Source organism: Pagrus pagrus (genome assembly GCF_965226575.1).
Source record: "Pagrus pagrus genome assembly, chromosome: 20".
Taxonomy (NCBI): Eukaryota; Metazoa; Chordata; class Actinopteri; order Spariformes; family Sparidae; genus Pagrus; species Pagrus pagrus.
The window spans coordinates 14,427,694-14,446,257 of NC_140207.1; the positions used below are offsets into that span (position 1 = coordinate 14,427,694).

Sequence of the window (18,564 nt, forward strand, 5' to 3'; positions counted from 1 at the left end):
AACAAGTAAACAAGAAAATAATCGCCAAGTTAAACAATACTGAAAATATTCAGTTTCAGCCCGAATGTGAACTGTGCACACATTGACAACAGGTTGTTTTACCATCAGTCACACTTCTACCTCATCAATCAAAACCACATGACTGTTTTTGACAATATCATTTTATTTGGATAATAATAATTACACGAACTAGCATCACTAGAACATAATGGATTTTTGTACATCCGAGCTCACGACGACAGACTGAATTTGCGCTCGAGGGTTCCAGCCTTGATCTGCGCCTCCTTCCTATTCTGTAAAACAGACGACAAGCAGATGACGGGTTAGTACAGGTTCCATGGCAACAAAGTCACATCCCTGTCACCCTCTTGACCTTCAGGACATTGTCTCCACTGTATGCTTTATGAGTGAGTGTTTTATGATTTTCAAGCAGTTTTTTTCCTCCCGGTGTGGAGAGGGAGACAAACATGATAGCCCAGCAGTGCGACAATTGCACCAAATTCTCTCTGGATTTTTCTGTTGGTGAGGATTTAGAGGGCGAATCTCCATGACAATGGGGAGGAAAATGAAAGCAGGCAGCATTTCAAGTGAGGCATTCATTTCTAATGCGAATGGAACTGTGACAAAAAAGGACAACCAGATCAACTGCACACCTACATACAAGGGAATAATGACTCCCAATCTTCCAGTAAATAGCTTTTCAGATACCTACGATGCCATTCATGACCAAGTGTCACATTTCAGGACTATTTTATGCAAAAATATTCTTTGAAATGGCAATGTAATTGTACTGGAGTAGCTAATAAAACACATATTAGAGCTGTAACATAAGTGAAATTACCCTATGTGTTCTTAAGCCAATGCTGTGTTTATATCAAGTAAAATCACTGATGTTTTGACCACAAGTTTGGCAATAAAACAGCAAATAGATGCAATGAAAAGAAGTCAGCAGGAGGGATTGGGAATACAACTCAGACACCTGCAACACAACAGTATTCATTGAGGCAACGAACTTTAACCTGCAGCAATATGTGCAGCATATATTCTTGTTTTTTGTCCGTTGTAGTTGTGTTTTTTAACTATTTTGATTCTTGTCTGTCAGTCTTGCTCTGTAAAGAATAAAGAAGGTCACCGGGCTTAACTCTGTGATCAACATGCTGTAGTTATTGAGCTTTCTTCTTTAGAAGCCACAAGTTTTTGTTCATTAACACTCTAATAATCAAGCACAGAAAGGTCAGGTCGTCTTGTCTCATACCCTGTCTGTCTTGAAGATGAAATAGAGGCCAAAGAGGGGCGCAACTCCGAACAGCAGACCCAGCAGCGATGTCTTGAATGTGGGCTTGAAGTATAAGTAGGGGTTGGCACGTGCGTGCACCCAGCGTGTCAGGGCAGGGTCTTCCTGTAAAGACAGAAGTATGCCATTACATTTTGATTTTGCCTTCTATACACTGAATCTTTGCAGCCGCAAAAAAAATCAAACAATTATGTACATCATATTACTACAACACAGACATCAAGAGCACAAAGGAAATAGTGTGTTGTCATGTCAAGTATATTTATTAGGTGGAAAAAAACTATTAGTAGGGATAAAAACCTCAGAAAAAAATACAGAGTACACTTTGCCACGTGACAATAGAAAATGAAACAACGATATCAGCTTCTTTGGTTACAGGGTCCTGGTATTGTGCATTTTTGCTTACCGTCATGACTTACTGGGATACTTGAATAAAACAATACTATTGTTAATGTAACACCTGTGCTTTTCTCACTATGACAAGTCAAAACGTTTGTGGTCAAAAAGGCCAGCGTGCACAGAATAGACATAAGAAGCAGCAGCAGAACTACAAAACCCGAAACAAACTCACAATATTAAGTAACTTATCGTGCAGACACAACTTTTCGCCTCTAGTGTTTTCAAGTATTATTGTTGGCACCACTGTCGCAAAGACAACCGGATCACTTTCTATTTTCACTTAGTCACAACTACTGACAACAAAGGATGAAACGTGAGTTTACCCATTCATTTAGTCTATAACGGAGACTTGAAAGCAGAGAAAATTCATGCCATGCTCCCAACCAGTCTTCATTTTCCTGGAAGACTCATGCCCAGAACAAAATATCTTGAAAGCAAGATTTATACCGCTGATGGTGTTGTTATATTACAGATGATGCATTGTGCAATCAACATTCACTTCATAATGATATATTAAGCAAAAAACCTGTCTATAGCCAGTTTAAGTACGCTGATTAGTATTAAGTGTGTCAAGTTTAGAAGTTTCAGACAAGGAGAAAACATGAGGCAAGGAGAATACATGAGACATACTCTATTCTGATTATGAGTGGAGTTAGTTAAGTTGCTGGGTTGAAAGGGACAAATATGTAACAAATATCTCACATTATATTTCATTTTGTTTAAAGCAGTCATGTCATTTACTCAGACTCAACAACAACTACAATGTAGCACTTCTTACATTCATGGACCTCAAATTCTCTCAGAACATACATTTTTGAAGACAAAATATTGAACTGGGCTCCATGTCGTCATACTAAAAGTAGGAGTAAGGCAATAATATCTGTCTGAAAGCGTCCCAATCGCTCTGACAGTACTTTGCTCAAACATCAACACCAGCAACCAACCTTCCTCTCGAGTTAGCAAGCTAATGCTACACATTTGTCAAAGATAAAGCCGTCCTTAAAACATTAATGCCACCCAGCCCCACATGCACATAAATATGCGACCTTTAATATTGTATTTTTATACTTCAGCAAAATTGGGTTCGTGTGACTTATGTGCCCTGGCATGCTAGTTGTTAGCGTTAGCAAGCAGGCTGAGCCATTCTCAAGGGTGACATTGCTAGCTAGCAGTTAGCCACTTACAATGAGCTCTTTTCTGTGCGGGTTGTTGAGCTGCATCATATACTGCTTCTTGAGATTCACTCGGATTGCTGCCCTTTCCTCTTCGGCACGTCGGTACTCCTTCGAGACATTGAAATACTCATTTGGGTCCAGTGTTTTTGGCCGAGTGGCCAAGGGCGCCTCTCGGTAGTCCGCCATGACAGCTTGGTGACTGATGGAACTGGGGGAACGTGAACTCGTGAAATCTCGCGTTGAACGGACGCATCGTCGCCATAGCAACATCAAGCGACATCAGACTTCCCCTCGAAGTAGATAAAACCATGAGCGCTGCCGATAGAAAACTAGAAAAGGACGAGAGTGATGATGACTTTCAGTACGAGGAAGTTTCTCTTGGAGATGACTGGAGTTTGGCGGAAGGGGAAGAAGATTTGGAGGCAACGGTGAGAGCTATCCAGAGCCGGGCAAAGCACAGCGATGCTCCCGGAGCCACCGCAGCACACCACCCTGAGGCCGTGGATGACTTCCTGCGCAACTTTCTCCTTCAAATGGGCATGACAGAAACACTCGACTGCTTTCAGACTGAGTGGACCGAGGTGGTGCAGAAAGGGCTGGTGGATGCAGAACGGGTCGGTGTGGTCCCGGACGTGTACACTGAAATCCAGCTCCTGGACAGAGAGCTGAGAAACGCTCGGCGGGAGTGGGAGGATCTCAGGCTGGCAGCCTCAACGTCAGCCGAGACACTGGCGAGGGTCCAGAAAGCCAGAGACTTCCACAGGATGCAGCACAAACGTGTTGTCCAGGAGAGAAACAGGCTCATCGAGGAGATGAGGAAGCTTACAGTGCAGTGCGACAGCTACGAACCTGCAGTGAAGCGGATGAATGAGAAATACCAAGCGGTATTAAAGCAGACCATGCTGGTGACTCTGGAGATGAAGGAGGCCTTGGGACAGGTGGACCACCAGTCAGCTGCAGGTGAAGAAGGAGAGCCAAAGGTCAAAGGGACAACTCCTCCTACATCTGCAAGTTAGCCAAGGAGTCAGACGGGATGCAGTCAGTGAAGTCAGCAAATGATTGTTGAAATAAATACTTGGTCTCATATAACTTTCCTCCCGTGTGCTGTTAAGCCTCATTGCACAGAAATGTTGCACCTTATACTGCAATAGATTTACTGACTGTTGTCATCAATATTTGTGTTTAAAATAAGATTTTTAACCCCAGATTGTTGCATGAAATGTAAAATATTGCGCACGTATTCATTATATCTCATTTCAGATTTCACAAATCTGTTGTTACATCACATCAATATTTGTTCATTCATAAGACGCATAATGAGAATAAATTATATGTATTTTTAACTGTCAATACTTCCCTCAAGATGGTGAGGGAATCGTGTGAAACGTGTGATCCTAAATTTACACTGATTAGTACAAATAAGAATAATACATATATAGTTTTTACGTCTAGATTCCACTCAAGATGAAAATGTATCTGGCACTGCTCTCTTGTTGAAGTTCAGACACGTTGCATCGTAAAATATAACCACAAGAGAGCAGTCTCTCGCAAGCTTTGGTCACACTAACGCAGAGTGAACATCAGCTAACTGCAGCTCCAACTTAGTCCAGAGTACAAACATATGTAACAGCAGGGAAGAGGAATCTGCTGAGCTGCTCTCAAAGATAAACCAGTGAAGTACCAGTATCATTCCTGCTCACAAGAGGACTCTCTTTCTCCCTTTGTCAACCACAGTAATGGCAGGCTACCAGCTGTCAGCATGGGTTCTCAATGGAAATACTGGTGTATTTTTCTCATTAGTGGAAATAAGTGGGGGACTCTGCCTGAGGGGCAAGGGCAAAAAATAAAAAGGGCACCAGCTGCATACAACTAGTACTAATAATTCAAGTGTGCAGAAAGTTGGGATACATTTATTGTGAAACTATTCCTGCATATAGGACAGCCTATATATATATATGGCACTGCATCATGTTTTCTCAACTGGAAGGGAATATAAGAGGACACTGCATCATGTTTTAAGCCACTGTAGAGGGCATTTTATCATGGTTTTCCCCACTGGATGAGCACCCTAGAGGGCACTTTATCATGTTTTCCCCACTGGGAGGGCACCCTAGAGGGCTATTTCTCCACTGGAAGGGTGTCTTTATCATATTTTCTTGCACATTTAGCCACTGGAAGGGCACTTTGTCATGTTTTCCCCACTGGGTAAGCACCCTAGAGGGCACTTTGTCATGTTTTCCCCACTGGGTAAGCACCCTAGAGGGCACTTTGTCATGTTTTCCCAACTGGGAGGACACCCTAGAGGGCAATGTCTCCACTGGAAGGGTGTCTTTATCACGTTTTTTTGCAAAGGCAGCCACTGTAGGAGGCACTTTATCATGTTTTCTCCACTGGAAGGGCACCTTAAAGGGCACTGCATCACTTGTTCTCCTTTTTAAGGGCACCCATTAGTGCACTTTATCAGATTTTCTTGCACACTGGACCACTGTAGAGGGCAGTTTTGCAGTGTTCTTTGTCAAACATGGAGCCACCGGTGGGAGTAACGTCACAGAGCTACTATTCCAGTTTCAACTTAGGCTATAGAAATCACTTGTCTACATTCTTACAGATGAGTTTTTTAAGAGATAGGCTGTTGTACTATTTTATGAGACTAAAGTAAAGCTGAGCCGTCACATAGCCTGCTCACAGATATCTCAGTGGCATCACAAATGTATGATGCAATATATAGATAAAACTTCTCAAACAGAGAAGTTCTTTCTCTCTCCCTCATACACTTCATACTTGAGCCGTCGAGTACGCGGTACAGAGATGCTGAGAGAGCTCTTTGATCCGGAGAGGCCCAGGCGTAGCTACAGTACGTGTGACCGAATGATTTATTGTCCTCTCAGGACCTCTAAAGCACCACCCGCTCTGCAGTTTTGAAACATCCATTTATGACTTCAAAATTCAATGTGAGACCACACTCCTGGGCCAACAAGCCTCCCCTCTCCCTCCGTAATGTTCGGAGTGAGACTTAGCCTCAAATGAAATATTAATATGTTTCTGCCCCGGCTGGCACCCGGCGGACCCCACAGACTTGGAGCTGAACTTGCTGAAGTTTCAGAGCTGTGGGCCCTTTACGGCCTGTGTCCTTCATTGTCAGCTTACACAGTCTGTTATGAATTTCCCTTTACAGAACATTTGGTATTGTTCTTTATCATACATCAGCGATGCTGACGGACGTTTGTTTTGATGCACTCGCCGTGCAAAGCTTTTGACAAGATAATAGAAAGATAAGGACGCGATATAGTTACGGAGGCAGTCGCAGACCGAGAGACAGATAAGGAATTAAAAAAGAGGCAAAGATGATTTCTATCAGCGGTCTGCGCTACCTCGCAAGACTTAATCACTCCCAGCAATCAGAACTCATTTTGTGCTGTTTTGGTCTGCTCCAAAATGACTTCTACATGCGAGTCAGGCTTGGAAAGTGGAAGTAGGTTTCTTTTCCGACCACAAGCTAGGAGTACTTTTCTCCTTATTCCTCACCAAAGGTCCCTGAAGTGGTTTAAGAAGACTTAAAGACAGTGACCTAATGTGTTATGCTCCTCTTTGGCCGGACTTATTCATAATATTTCCTGGCCCAGAGATGCCATTACTCTGCTGCCCTTGAGGAATGTAACTCAGGAATGTAATGTTCCTTCCCACCCTTGTTTTCATCTCTACAGTACATAATTGTGCCGGTTTAGAGCCTTTGTAATTTTCACAAATGGTTACAAAGTCAATGAGGTGGTGACTAGAAGCTATTTCCAACCTCCAAAGCACATATTACCTTTTCCAGGCTGCCCACCCATCCCTCCCTCCCTCCCTCCCTCCTGGTGCCTCAGGTCTAAGGGCTGCCTTTCACTCCCTTTACAAGACGTTTTCAACTTTGTGGCTCCATCTTAAATACCCCAGGCTTATTTGAATCCCCCCCCTGCCCCCGCCTGCCTGCCCATCTCCCTGCGCTGCCCTCTCAGCTCCTCTCTCCACTGACAGCTCTGTCCACTTCACAGCCCGCGACGACCTTCGTGTCATACCAAAGAGAAAGGAGAATGAGAGGGGAGAGAGCTCACGTTTTGGCCCACTTGGCCCAGGCTGAACCAAACCTGCCTTGCAGCCCTTCATCTCTCTGCCTCTGCGCTTATACCTCATGATAAATCCTTGGTCCTGTTTATGCAGCTGAATTACACCACGCTTTGCATTGTGATTGATTCAGAGATTTCTCCGGCCTAGTTAGAGCCGTATATATGATGCGTCGGCTTCTCGTTCCTCGGGATATATTTTTAAGAAATGCAGCATTCTCAATTCACCATCACTCTCTCTGCCGTCCTATTTTAATCTATATCTATGAAATTGATTCGCCCTGTCTGAGAGTATTCCCTTCTTAATAAATCAGCTTTCCGTGGACCTATGGTGGGCAGCGGGTCAAACTCAGCAATATTTTCTGCTTTAATGTACTGAGCAGGGCAGAGATTGGCCCATGGCAGTGACTCAGCAGGCATCCATCATCTTCAAGGAGAGCGGCACAGATGAATTGCCCAGAGACGGAATTGACAAAATCCTGCATTTTTCTCTCCGCTATATGCTCATCTCAGTGCTCGGCATTTACGACCGCTTTCAGATTTCTCCGGCAATATTCGCTCCAAACCCAGAGGCATTTATTGCTTGTGAATTGCCAATGGTGAAGGATGTGGGGACTCCCGTTGACAGATTGTGATTTCTTCTTTCCTGCTTGATTAAGAAAATTCTTAAGGAAAGCCTTTTAGATACATTAGATGAACTCAAAAAGGTACGGTGGTCAAACTTAAACCGACATTGTTTTCTTTCAGTTTCTTTTATGTCATAGCCAGTGTTGGATTTCCAACTCTCTTGGTGCCCCACAAGTCCCAGGTCAATCCATATCAGTTAAGGAATAGGTCGACATTTTAGGAAATACACTTAATTACATGAGAAGATTGATACCATGCTCGTGTCCGTAAGGTGGACATGAGGCCAAAGCAAGGAGAGTGTTAGCTTAGCTTAGCATGATGACTGTAAACAGGGAAAAAGCAAGCTTGGTCCCACCCAAAGGTAACACATTCCCTTTCTGGCCACTCCAAAGTTCACAAATTATATCACATTATGTTAAAACACATCTTGCTTTATCTGTGCAAAAGTGTAAATCGCAAAGTGTGTCCAAATTGTGAGTGGGATATATCAAAGCATCTATCAACCAAGGTTGCAACCAACTGAATATCCCTCGTCTCATGTCTCGGTATGGCGACTTGTCATCTGCCACTTCCTCGGATTTGTATGTACATATAGCCTACTTTGCTACATGACACACTGTATGACTGCGGCATCAACATTTCGCAGTAACTGTAGACTGTGGATGTTATTAGAGACTGTGACAACAAAGTTTTTTCTAAATCATACTTCAGCAACATCTGAGAGCGTTTGTAGACATTTGTTTGGTGACAGACTGAAGGGATTGCAGATGGCAGACTGCCTCTGGATGTTCAGACGAAGCCTTTGTTTATAATGAGAAGCTGACAGAGCCTGGAAAAGTCAATGAATTCTGCATTGGCCCATAAATAACCCTCCCGCTGCCATACATGCTAAAAGGTCAGCGGGCTGATATATTGAGCTGACGTCGCAACACTGTTACTGAGGACTTACACATATCACACATATACATCTCTGTTTGCCTCTCGCTCCCTGCCTTTTCTTCATTAGGGATGGAGTGATGTGACAGGGCTGGGCCGCTGTGACAGCAGTTAGAGGAAGTTTTGACAGGCAGAGTTAGGGAGGCTGTTTGGGGGGGCGGTGATGTCAAGTCAGAGAGGAGCGACACGAGGTGAGGGCAGACAGCCAACGCCCTGTATCTGATCTGATGGGAAGTGGCAGGAGATGAAGAGAGGGAGCCAAATTCAGCCTGAAAGCATGGTCACAGTCTGAGGTCAGCTGGAACTGAGAATATGTGAGGAGAACCACTCCTGGAATACTGAGTAGGGAATACCTTGTCTGGACTGTCCATCACAAAGTCGCACTTTGTACAGCAAGACTGGAGTTGCTATAATACTTTCTTTACTTTAACAGCCCAGTGCAAAGAAGTTTAAAAAAATAACGCTGGTTTATTACGATTCGGGTTTTTGTATTTTCATTTCTATCAATTATGATGACCCTTACACAAATTTCACATGTGAATTGAATAATCACATATTAGATCAGAAGATTGAATCCACACTCATGTACACTATATATGAAGCTATGACCAGCGGCAGGCTAACCTCAGGCTTAGCCTAGTAGCCTCACTTCCTGGAGTCTCCGCTGGTTTCTTGTCAGCTGGTTCTTCCACCCAGAAATAGTCTCCTAAAATGGGTATTTGCTGTTATAAACTTCAGTTCTTGTATGACACATGGATACATATTTAATAGTGAGCTTTAAAGTTACATTTGAACAGAGCTAAAGTAGCTGCTGCTCCTGTAGTCCAGTCCTTGTGATAAGCTAAGTTAGCCAAATAAGCTAATTTCCTAAAATGTCAAACATTTAACACACATAAGAGTTTCTGTAAGTTGACTTACAGCAACTGGTACAGCTCCATTGGCGACTTCCACATTTATCGCCATTTTTCTGTTGCTATTTTTGAATGCTAGCTAGCTACGTTTTAGTACAGCATACTTTACTCAGCACAAGGACAATATAGCTACATGGGAGAGAATCATACAAAAAGGATACAACCCAAACAGTGGTGGAGATTTCTACAGCGTAATCGAACACAAGCAGCAGCTTTTTATACTGATCATCACCAAGTCAAGACCACGAAGCTACAAAAGGGCTTCCATAAATAGTAATTATCCTTTAAATAGAAGAACATTTTAATTCACACTGTGATGGAAATAAAAGACACGACACCCATACGTTTTTCAACACTGTACTGTTCTGCAAAATATTAGTTGATCCTTTCTTCTTTCAGGACAAACTTGCCACTCTCTGCTAACGTAGGTTGTTTGTGACTTGTCTTTTCCCACATCGCATGTTGTTTGGGATGAGACGCTCCTGTCAACAGAAACTAATACTTACGCCGTGGTTTCCACTGCTTGAAAGGGATGTTGACCGTAAGCCACTAACTACATAAGAACCTGACTGAACTTTTATGGGAAAATCTGACGTATCACTCCACTTGCACCATTTCCTCCCGCAATTCTATAGATTGAAGGCTTCCACGTTATTTTGCTCGTGGTGATCATCATCAGCTTTGTTCTCGAGGAGACGACTGACCCCAGACCGGAGCGGAAACAATGCCACACACCATTACACAACCGCGATGAAAGAAAGACGGCAAGAAGGATTCCCTTTGTGTTGACCACACACAGTGACACACATGCTCAGATTGAAGTCTGAACTTTAATTTAACACTCACATCACTGGGAGAAATGAGTCTATATGGCTGATTTCTATTCACAGCTTGTCTAGGATGGATCTGTTTGTGTGCAACTAATACACACACTCTGACACTTTTTGTCTACTTCCATCTGGTCATCAACTGGGAGTTTCCCAGGATGCATTAGCCCAAGGGTACAGCCAGTCAGAGATGCCCTGCTGGCAGCCGTCACACCAATGTGTGTGTGTGTTTGTGAGATGATGATGACAGGGGAGTGGGCTGAGGCTGTGTCTCCCTTGTTGCTTCTAAATGGGAATAATAAGATCTCCGTCTTTATCAGAGCGTTGCTGTTTCGGGGAAATCACAATGGCATCCTGTGGCGGGTGGTCACCAAGACAACGCCAAGATGGTTCACAACCAGCTAATCCAGGTTATCTGATGAGTGTGTCAGCAGCTTGGGACCTCACACTTTGTCTATATTCTCCCGGAGCGAGCTGCTGAAGCATATTCGGCATCAATTATGTGCTTCAGGGAAAATGTCAAGTTTATAAATAACATTTTGTTGTGTTATTTTTTCCCCTTTCTCTCTGTTTGTGTCTATAAAACCATCATAATGAGACTGTGAGTGCTGCGTACCTACGTCACGAGCCGAGGGCTTTGATCAGTAAATGAGCGGAGGATGAGTCATCCTATTCACTTAGATTGCCTTACACTTTTACACATGCAGGCTCATTTTCCTCATCAGATTGCCTCATCCTCTGGATTTTCTGGTGGCATCACGTTGGGCGGAACTGAGTACGGTTTTAGATATCATTTTTTGCTGCTTTTATTTTTAACCCAGCATGCACAGCAGTGTTTTTTCGCAGGTGATTTGTCTAATCTGATACGCCGTGAATAGGCAGAGACCCAGATGCGGAGCCGCTCGCAAAGATCAGATTTTGTGCACACATTTACGTCAGCGTTCTGCAGAAACACTTAAACAAATCTGCTGCTCCAGACCGGCCTGTGTTTCCATTCCTGGCCAAATGAATTAAAAATGACACAAGATATTTAAATAGACAAAGTTTGACTCCTGAAACAGATGGTCTGGTCTACACTTCGAGTTTTTTTTCCCCCTCTTTCACACACGCAGGCTATTTGCCCTTGGCTGCGGTAATGTAAATGGATTAGGGCCTTTTATAGAAGGCTCCTGCTGGTTTATCCTGCTGCCATCTTTGCCAGCCGAGCACAATACCTGTAACACTTGCCGTATGTAATTGGTGACTCAGAGGCGTTTCCGATGTGTGACCCCTTGATATTTCATTTTATGAATCAGTTGCAGGCAGTTATTCTGAGACAGGGAGGGAGAAGGAAAAAGTGGCTATACAATCTCTCAATGGAGCTCAAAGAGTCAACTATTATCAAAGTTTATAGACGAAGACTCCAGTGGAGCATTAAGTGCTTAAAGGTGCACTGTGTAGTTTTGGGGAAGAAATTTTAATCATATGAGAAAAAGATCTTCATGGACTGATTTTCTTTTTTTATGCCTGAACAAACTAAACAAACAAACTCTGCTTGTTTTCATGACTGAACAAACTGACCTTAAATGACAACACAATTTCATACTGCTTTGCTTTGTTTATATTTGGCGGACCCTGCCACTTTTCTAGCTTTAAACAGTGTTCTTGGGATCTTATTTTCCTCTGAGAACAGCTTGTTTATCCAAATAAATATTTCTGATATTCCCACCAGGGGTAGCATATCACCAGAGTAACTGTTAATTGCTACTAACTGTAGCTGGCTTAGCTAGTTAGCTCGGTTAGCCATGCAGCTAGTGGATCAGATGGGGAGCTTGATACCAGGGGAATGTTAGTGCTTACACCCGTAGCACAGGAGCTTTGGACCCGGACGAGCCTGGGCTAGTTGGTTGGCATGTTCATTTCAGTACATAGCTCAAGATATTATGCAGACGTCATGTCAAAATCGCTTTTTGTTGCTTCTTCTTTTTCTTGTTTTTATAATTTTAGTTCATTTTTTTATGTTTTCAACTTACATATTGCCCCTTTTAATATTGTAAATAATACAATTCTGAGCTTGACCACACGTCTCCAGTAAACTTTTTATTGAAATCTGATGCACACAACACAAGAAATATTTCTGCAAAAATATACCCCCAATCTTCATAAGGAATCTGTGATTAAATAGGTTACAACAACATGGCAAACTATAATATTAATATGGGATCTTTTGTAACTTGATTTCATAACATGCATGAATATATTAGAAACTTAAAATAGTATATAAAAAGTATCTGTAAGTGCAAACTGGCTGATTGAAGTAAGCTAGCTTACAGTTGGAACAGCAATGGTGGACACACACATCATGGTCACTCAAAAAAACACAGAAGATCTTACTCAAAATGTCAGATTTTCACACTGATCTTGTTTTTGTTACTATGTGTCTTAAGGTAAAATGTGAATGAAGATGAGAAAGAACATTTTTCTTCTGCAGCACTCTTCTTCTAAACGCTTCTCTCGGGTCTGTCGGTCTGTCCCTCATTCTGTGGATCTCCCTGGAGAGCACAGAAAAACATCACGTAAATATTTATCGGAGGAAGTACATTTGTGTTCGGGATGTTAATCTCTGCGTGATGATGACTCACCAGGACAGAGAAAGCTCCAGAACGATTGGAGTTCCTCTTGGCTGGGTCCATCTTCACCTGCCTCCTTGCTCTAATCACCTGGAAGTGAAATCCCACACAGAGGTAGAGTTGTTTTTGACATTTCCTGTGAGAACTTATTTCAGAGATTATGTTGAACATTTGCCTGATATCACAACACAATTTCCAGGAAGATATTATACCAGTAAGTAAACCAAACCGATCCAATAAAACCAAGACAGGTGGCCTTATAAGTCCGCCTGCACATCTGGCCTCTTTGGCCCAGCTGTTTCCTCTGCTCAGGGGGTTGCCATGGAGACTCACCAGTAGCGGGTTGGATTTCTTGTCGCTGCTGAGCAGGGAGAAGGAGCCGACGCGGGATTTGCGCTTGCTCTTTTTCTTATTCGCGGCTTGAATCAAGTGTCGCCTGGACCTATCAGCCTGAGAAACCACAGACACAGGGATTAGTATTGATACACACTGTAGACATATGTGCACTTATATGGTACTTTTTATCAGTGAAGAAATAATGTGGTTTCTTTGGATAACTCCCATACGAATGATACAGCATGACTCAAAACTTCTCTGGACCTTTGGCAGCAGCAGCTGCAGCAGCAGTCACCGCTGTGAACCCGTCCCCACCTCCCCCGCATTTGGCTTTTGCTCACTCTGACTCCTGCGTGACTAACGACTGTGGTTTACCTGGATGAGAGTATTAGGGAAGCCTCTGACAGAGACGGCCCCGGGCAGGCTGGAGTGGCTCAGGTGGGTGTGAGCCCGCTGCTCCAGCTGTCTCTTACGTCTGAGCAAAACCTGCAGGAATGAGACAGTCACAACCACATCCACAACCGCAGTGAAACAACAGCTCGTGTGCGTCAAATCTCATGTCCCGTCCTGCTCTGTTGTGCCCCTGTCCTCGCATTCAGTCTCTTTCTTCTCGGCAGTCAAACTCCAACGTGAGGGGGGGGAAACAGTAAAAATTATTATTGTCGGTGGCCCTGCCGTTTCCTGCATTTCTCATTGATCTGCGCATAAACGAAGCGCCGCTATTGATCCACTCGTATTCTTAATAAATGGACCGTCGCTTTGAGAAACAACAGGATTCAGCTCGCCAATTAGGACAATGTGGTGAATTTATAACCGTACCGCAGGGCTTTGACTCCATCAGTGCCTTTCAGTTCCCCCCCCCCCCCCAAAGTTATATAAGTGTGGACATAAAAAGACTGTTCCAGTATTGGATAATAACTTCCTCTGCTTCCTCTTTTTCCATTCTGCTGAAAATAAAGATGCCAGCATTAGCTATGAGATATTTGCCTCGCAATTTAAAGTGCTTACAGTGATTGCTGTTGACCTACATTTTGATGATAGTTTTGGTTTGCCTTGCGGAGTGGGGTTTTGACGAATATGTATTTGCTTTGGCACATCAGCCTTTCAGATTGCAGTTGATGGATAATTAAAATATGCATATGTCAGTGCGGTGTGTGTGTGAGGGGCCTCAGTAACTCGTGTTTGTTTGTTTGTTGCTAAAACTGCGACTTTCCCTGATAGCTTTCTCACAATTTCCTTTTTTTTTTTGCTTCTGTCATGATGTCTTTTCCCCAATCTCATGCCCTCTTTCAGAGGAACAAACAGATTCAGACTGAGGGAGTCTGTCCTCATCAGAAAAATTACCATATGGGTTGAAAATGCTAGCAGCTTATTACGACCTTATATTTACGTTTGTTGTTAGCGGCAACCTCTAGCGGCTGTAGTAATTATTACAGCTGCCAAGGAGGAAGTGAGGAGAAAAGTCCGTATAGGGAGGAGGTCGAGATGGACGGTCCGGTTAAACAACCACAGGACTTTCCTTCAGACCGCTGTTTGTGTCCAATGTGAAACCGGAAGTCAACAGTGAGTTCTTTTACATAACATTAGGCAGGTAATGTAGGTACACTTGCAATGGGAGTTAGAGGAGTAACGCAGTGGTTTTAACACAGACCACAATGTTTTCCTAAACCTAACCAAACTTCAAGCATCCGGCATGTGTGTCGCTGTTATGCTATAACGGTCATGTTGTTTTGGGATCAGTGATACATGTTATTGTGGGAGATGCAGATAATTGACCTATTCAGTAGTTTAGGTGCGAGGATGTGTTGAACTAGAAGTAGGATAGTGAATAAAAGTGAATAAAATGTGGCACATACCAATCCTTCCGTTAAGGGTAGCGCCCTCTGCTGCTTCTGATCATCATACTGAAGAAGAGAAGAGGAAGAGTAATATCATTTTCAGTACTAAAGTAGACTTATATTAATACAAATAAATATATATATACATATACATTCTTACACTGCAGCACTCATACATTGTTTTCATACATGGTACTATGTCAAAGTAAGTGTCATAACTTAAGTCATTCCATCTGGCAAGCAAACAACAACAAACATGGCAGCATTTGCATGTCTCATGATCTTCTGGGTGTTTTGCATGTGTAGATGTGAGTGTGTATAAAGGACATTAAGCAAAACTTCCTCAAAACCATCAACAATCCATCTGGTTTTCTGCTGCTAAGTGTTGCTGAGACTCATACATTTCCACCCCATTATAAACACAAGTGACCATGGTGGGGAAAAGCAAAATACACGTAAACTAAACCAAATGCAGCCTCTGAAAAGATGCTGCATCGGGTATTAGTTAGTCCCCACCACATTTGAAGCTTCAAATCACGCATGCTGTAATTAAAAAAGGGAATAACTGCTGCAGAAAAGCACATATGTGGCACAAACTCCTTCAGATTCCCAATGAAAACCCTTTCATGTGTGGGTGAAAATCCTCCTCTCTGCTCCAGCAGCTGTCGAATCCGTTTGTCCAGATGAGGGTGATTACTTTGGACAGAACATGAGGACCGTCCGCAGAAAAATGCTAACCACCGGTTTAAAGTATAACAGCTGCCAGCCACATGAAACGCCAAAAAAAGGGTTAGCTAGAAGATTTTGTTCCACTGAGGGGTGTATTTTTGGTGCGTTGGCATTACGGCTGCAAAAACCATCACAATGAGACTTTGTTTCTGTTAGAGAAAAAAAAAATTATACGTCTCGACAGGTCAGACTGTACACGTCTCCTCCTGACATCCTGAAGCACGCTTGACCACTATTATCGTCACAGCCGCCTCGTTGGAAGGAGTCAGAGTGAAGTTACATTCCAGCAGAGTTACTGGCTTCCTCTGACCTGAGCTGCTGTATAAACACTGACCACACTGTGTCCGAGCACGAAATCAACCTCCACCGAAAGCAAAACGCGTTAGAGATGATTCTTGTCATGATTTTATACTTGACTGATCGATTCGGTGAGTCTCGATGATTTTCCTTGTCAATCTATGCTAAATTACGTAAAGTCAATGTTGTTGAAAAGAAGCAAATGACAGATTTTTAAGCTTTAAGTCAGCTGAGATGAGAAATGACAGAAATGACAGAAAAATGCCTAAACTATTTTGTAAATTCACTGCAATTTTCCAAATTTTAAACATGCCATTCTCTTAAAATTAACATCAAACTGACGTGTCCCTGCAAGCTTGCATTACATAAACCGTTCAGAAGCCTCTTTCCTGGAGAAAAATGCTGATAATTCAGTTTCTTGTCACTCTGATTAGAGAAGCGGGTTAGTTATTATATAGTTTGGTCCAGCAAACAGCATTTAAACAGACTCAAACAGGCTGCACTTACCTCTGAGGTGTCACAACAGCACACATGATGACTGATATCTAATGAACGCCTTGGTGCCCGCCGTCCTTATCTTAACTATCACATCCATTAGAAGTGCGCCTCTTACCTGTCCGTCTGCGGTCTGTCCGCTGACACACAGCTCTCCCTGTGTCGCTCCTGAGCAGTCGAGGGCGTGTGACAGCAGGCTCGCCTGCAGGCAGAGCACGCACAGCCAGATAGTAAACCCCATGATCCAGGCAGGAACTCGAGTGTTCCCAGCCCCTGTCAGCTCCCTGCTTTATACTCTCGGCTCTGCTAATGGGGAACAGATGCAGGGGAACGGGAGGCCATGCCAGCTTCACGCAGACAAACAGCCCACCACAAGCCTGCGCTATGCGCCAGCCGGTGGCCTGCGGTCCTGCAGAAACATGTCAGACATCTTGAGGGGCCTCCCCTTTTAAAATCTCCCCCTACTCCACTAACCCTACCTTAATAAGAGGAGGATGAAGGACATTTTCCACTTATGCCTGCACTGTAGCTCCTGCCAAAGTGTGTGTGAGAGAGAGCACACGGAGAACGGGTGGGAGGGTTAAGTTGCGTTGTCAAACCTCTGCACATAACAAATGAGAAATTGGCGGTTTGGTTCTTGTAATGTCTCGAAGAAATGCTGCATTATGTGGTGAATTTGTCTGCCGGCTCAGTGGAGATGAATCTCTTCCCTTGTGCTGTTTGTACAGATCCAAACACTTCAGTAAGCCTTTTAGAATTACAGTAATTACTCCTCAGTAGACTTTTCAGTGGAATATACAGCAGCTATCAACACTGTCAATCCATCTTTCAGCTCGCAGACTACTGTTGACTGAACACGGGCAAAGGAGACAAAATCACAATTGTCAGATGTGGATAATGATCATGAAGACTCATCATGAGCCTCAGGGCATTTAGGGTTTTGGGAAACTACTCATGATCGATTGGGAAAGAAAAAGAAGAAAGAAACTTAATGTTTTGAATTCATTTTCTCTTTAAGTGTGCACTATATTGTTTTGGTGAAGACATTTCAATCGGATATTTATTAACTGAATAAACAAACTGACCTTAAACGACAACACAATTTCATACTGTTTTACTTTGTTTATATGTGGCGGACCCTGCCACCTTTCTAGCTTCAAACCTTATTTTCCGCTGAGAACAGCTTGTTTATTCACTAACGGGAAAAATAAATATTTCTGAGTTTGTATTATCACCTCATTTATTTTGTAAACATTGAAATTCTGACTTTGAATTTCTTCTCCAAAAAACGACATGGTGCCCCTTTAAATTGCAGGCCTACGGTATGTTTTAGATTATCTGGAGCATGTACCTCTGTGGGAGTTTGTACGGCCTTTAAAACAGAGCAAACCATAAAGAATGCATCTCCTGATGGGGCAAGCCGTGGATGAATAGGCAGCCTGTCTCAAGGTGTATTACGGGATGGAAAGAGTGAGTGGGAGTGGGAGTGAGAGAGACGAGAAGTCTTCAACTCTTCGAGCCTCAGGCTCTGGGCCACAGAGGAATTGTCTCCCGCTATGAGTCGAAACATGCACCGCTGTGAAAATTGTCCAAATTAAAGTTTCATTTCCGGTCCGAGACGAGCCCTTACACCACTTTCCTGTCCTCTAGCATATCAGTGAAATATGCTGAATTTGAATACGATTGTGAAAGCATCTGTAATGTCTCTGACAACCTCCCTGTGAGTCACAGCTTGAGTGGAGAGGATGGTTATTCATCCCCAGCTTCCATTTTCTGAGATATGTTCGACACTGTGTAGGAAACCGCTGTTGCAAACTTCTCCCCGGAGGTTCGGCAACCAGACCACAAGCTGCAGGCTAATGATGTGAACTGATGGAGGGGATGTTTAGTCCGGAGACAAAGGAAGAGCGAGAGTGAAAAATGACCTCAAAACAGCAAAAGATTGCGAAACGCGGCAGCCTATCCAACATGGACTCGAGTCTTACGAGTGG

At 43.3% G+C, this 18,564-nt stretch overlaps 4 protein-coding genes across 4 annotated transcripts in view; 2 read left to right on the plus strand and 2 right to left on the minus strand.

Annotated features, from left to right (window-relative positions):
- Positions 1–143: 143 nt before the first annotated feature.
- On the minus strand, positions 144–3,083 carry ndufb4 (NADH:ubiquinone oxidoreductase subunit B4). Its single transcript, XM_084340418.1, has 3 exons — positions 2,878–3,083; positions 1,256–1,399; positions 144–293 (listed from the first exon to the last, which is right to left on the minus strand). The coding sequence occupies exons 1-3, from the start codon at positions 3,052–3,054 to the stop codon at positions 231–233; spliced, it is 384 nt and encodes a 127-aa protein (XP_084196544.1). The 5' UTR covers positions 3,055–3,083; the 3' UTR covers positions 144–230.
- Positions 3,084–3,103: 20 nt separating this feature from the next.
- On the plus strand, positions 3,104–3,962 carry LOC311249404 (sperm-associated antigen 16 protein-like). Its single transcript, XM_084340417.1, has one exon. It carries the CDS (start codon positions 3,177–3,179, stop codon positions 3,882–3,884), a length of 708 nt encoding a protein of 235 aa, XP_084196543.1. The 5' UTR covers positions 3,104–3,176; the 3' UTR covers positions 3,885–3,962.
- A 4,820-nt stretch (positions 3,963–8,782) lies between these two features.
- Positions 8,783–18,564, plus strand: part of myripb (myosin VIIA and Rab interacting protein b) — a 153,925-nt gene continuing 144,143 nt past the window's right edge. The window contains exon 1 of the mRNA XM_084341228.1: positions 8,783–8,845. The gene's annotated coding sequence lies outside the window, so the exon portion shown is untranslated. The remainder of the gene's footprint in view (positions 8,846–18,564) is intronic.
- Positions 12,336–16,972, minus strand: LOC311249402 (uncharacterized protein). The gene is made up of 6 exons (XM_084340414.1): positions 16,692–16,972; positions 15,071–15,118; positions 13,590–13,700; positions 13,212–13,328; positions 12,891–12,968; positions 12,336–12,800 (listed from the first exon to the last, which is right to left on the minus strand). Exons 1-6 carry the CDS (start codon positions 16,812–16,814, stop codon positions 12,750–12,752), a joined length of 528 nt encoding a protein of 175 aa, XP_084196540.1. The 5' UTR covers positions 16,815–16,972; the 3' UTR covers positions 12,336–12,749.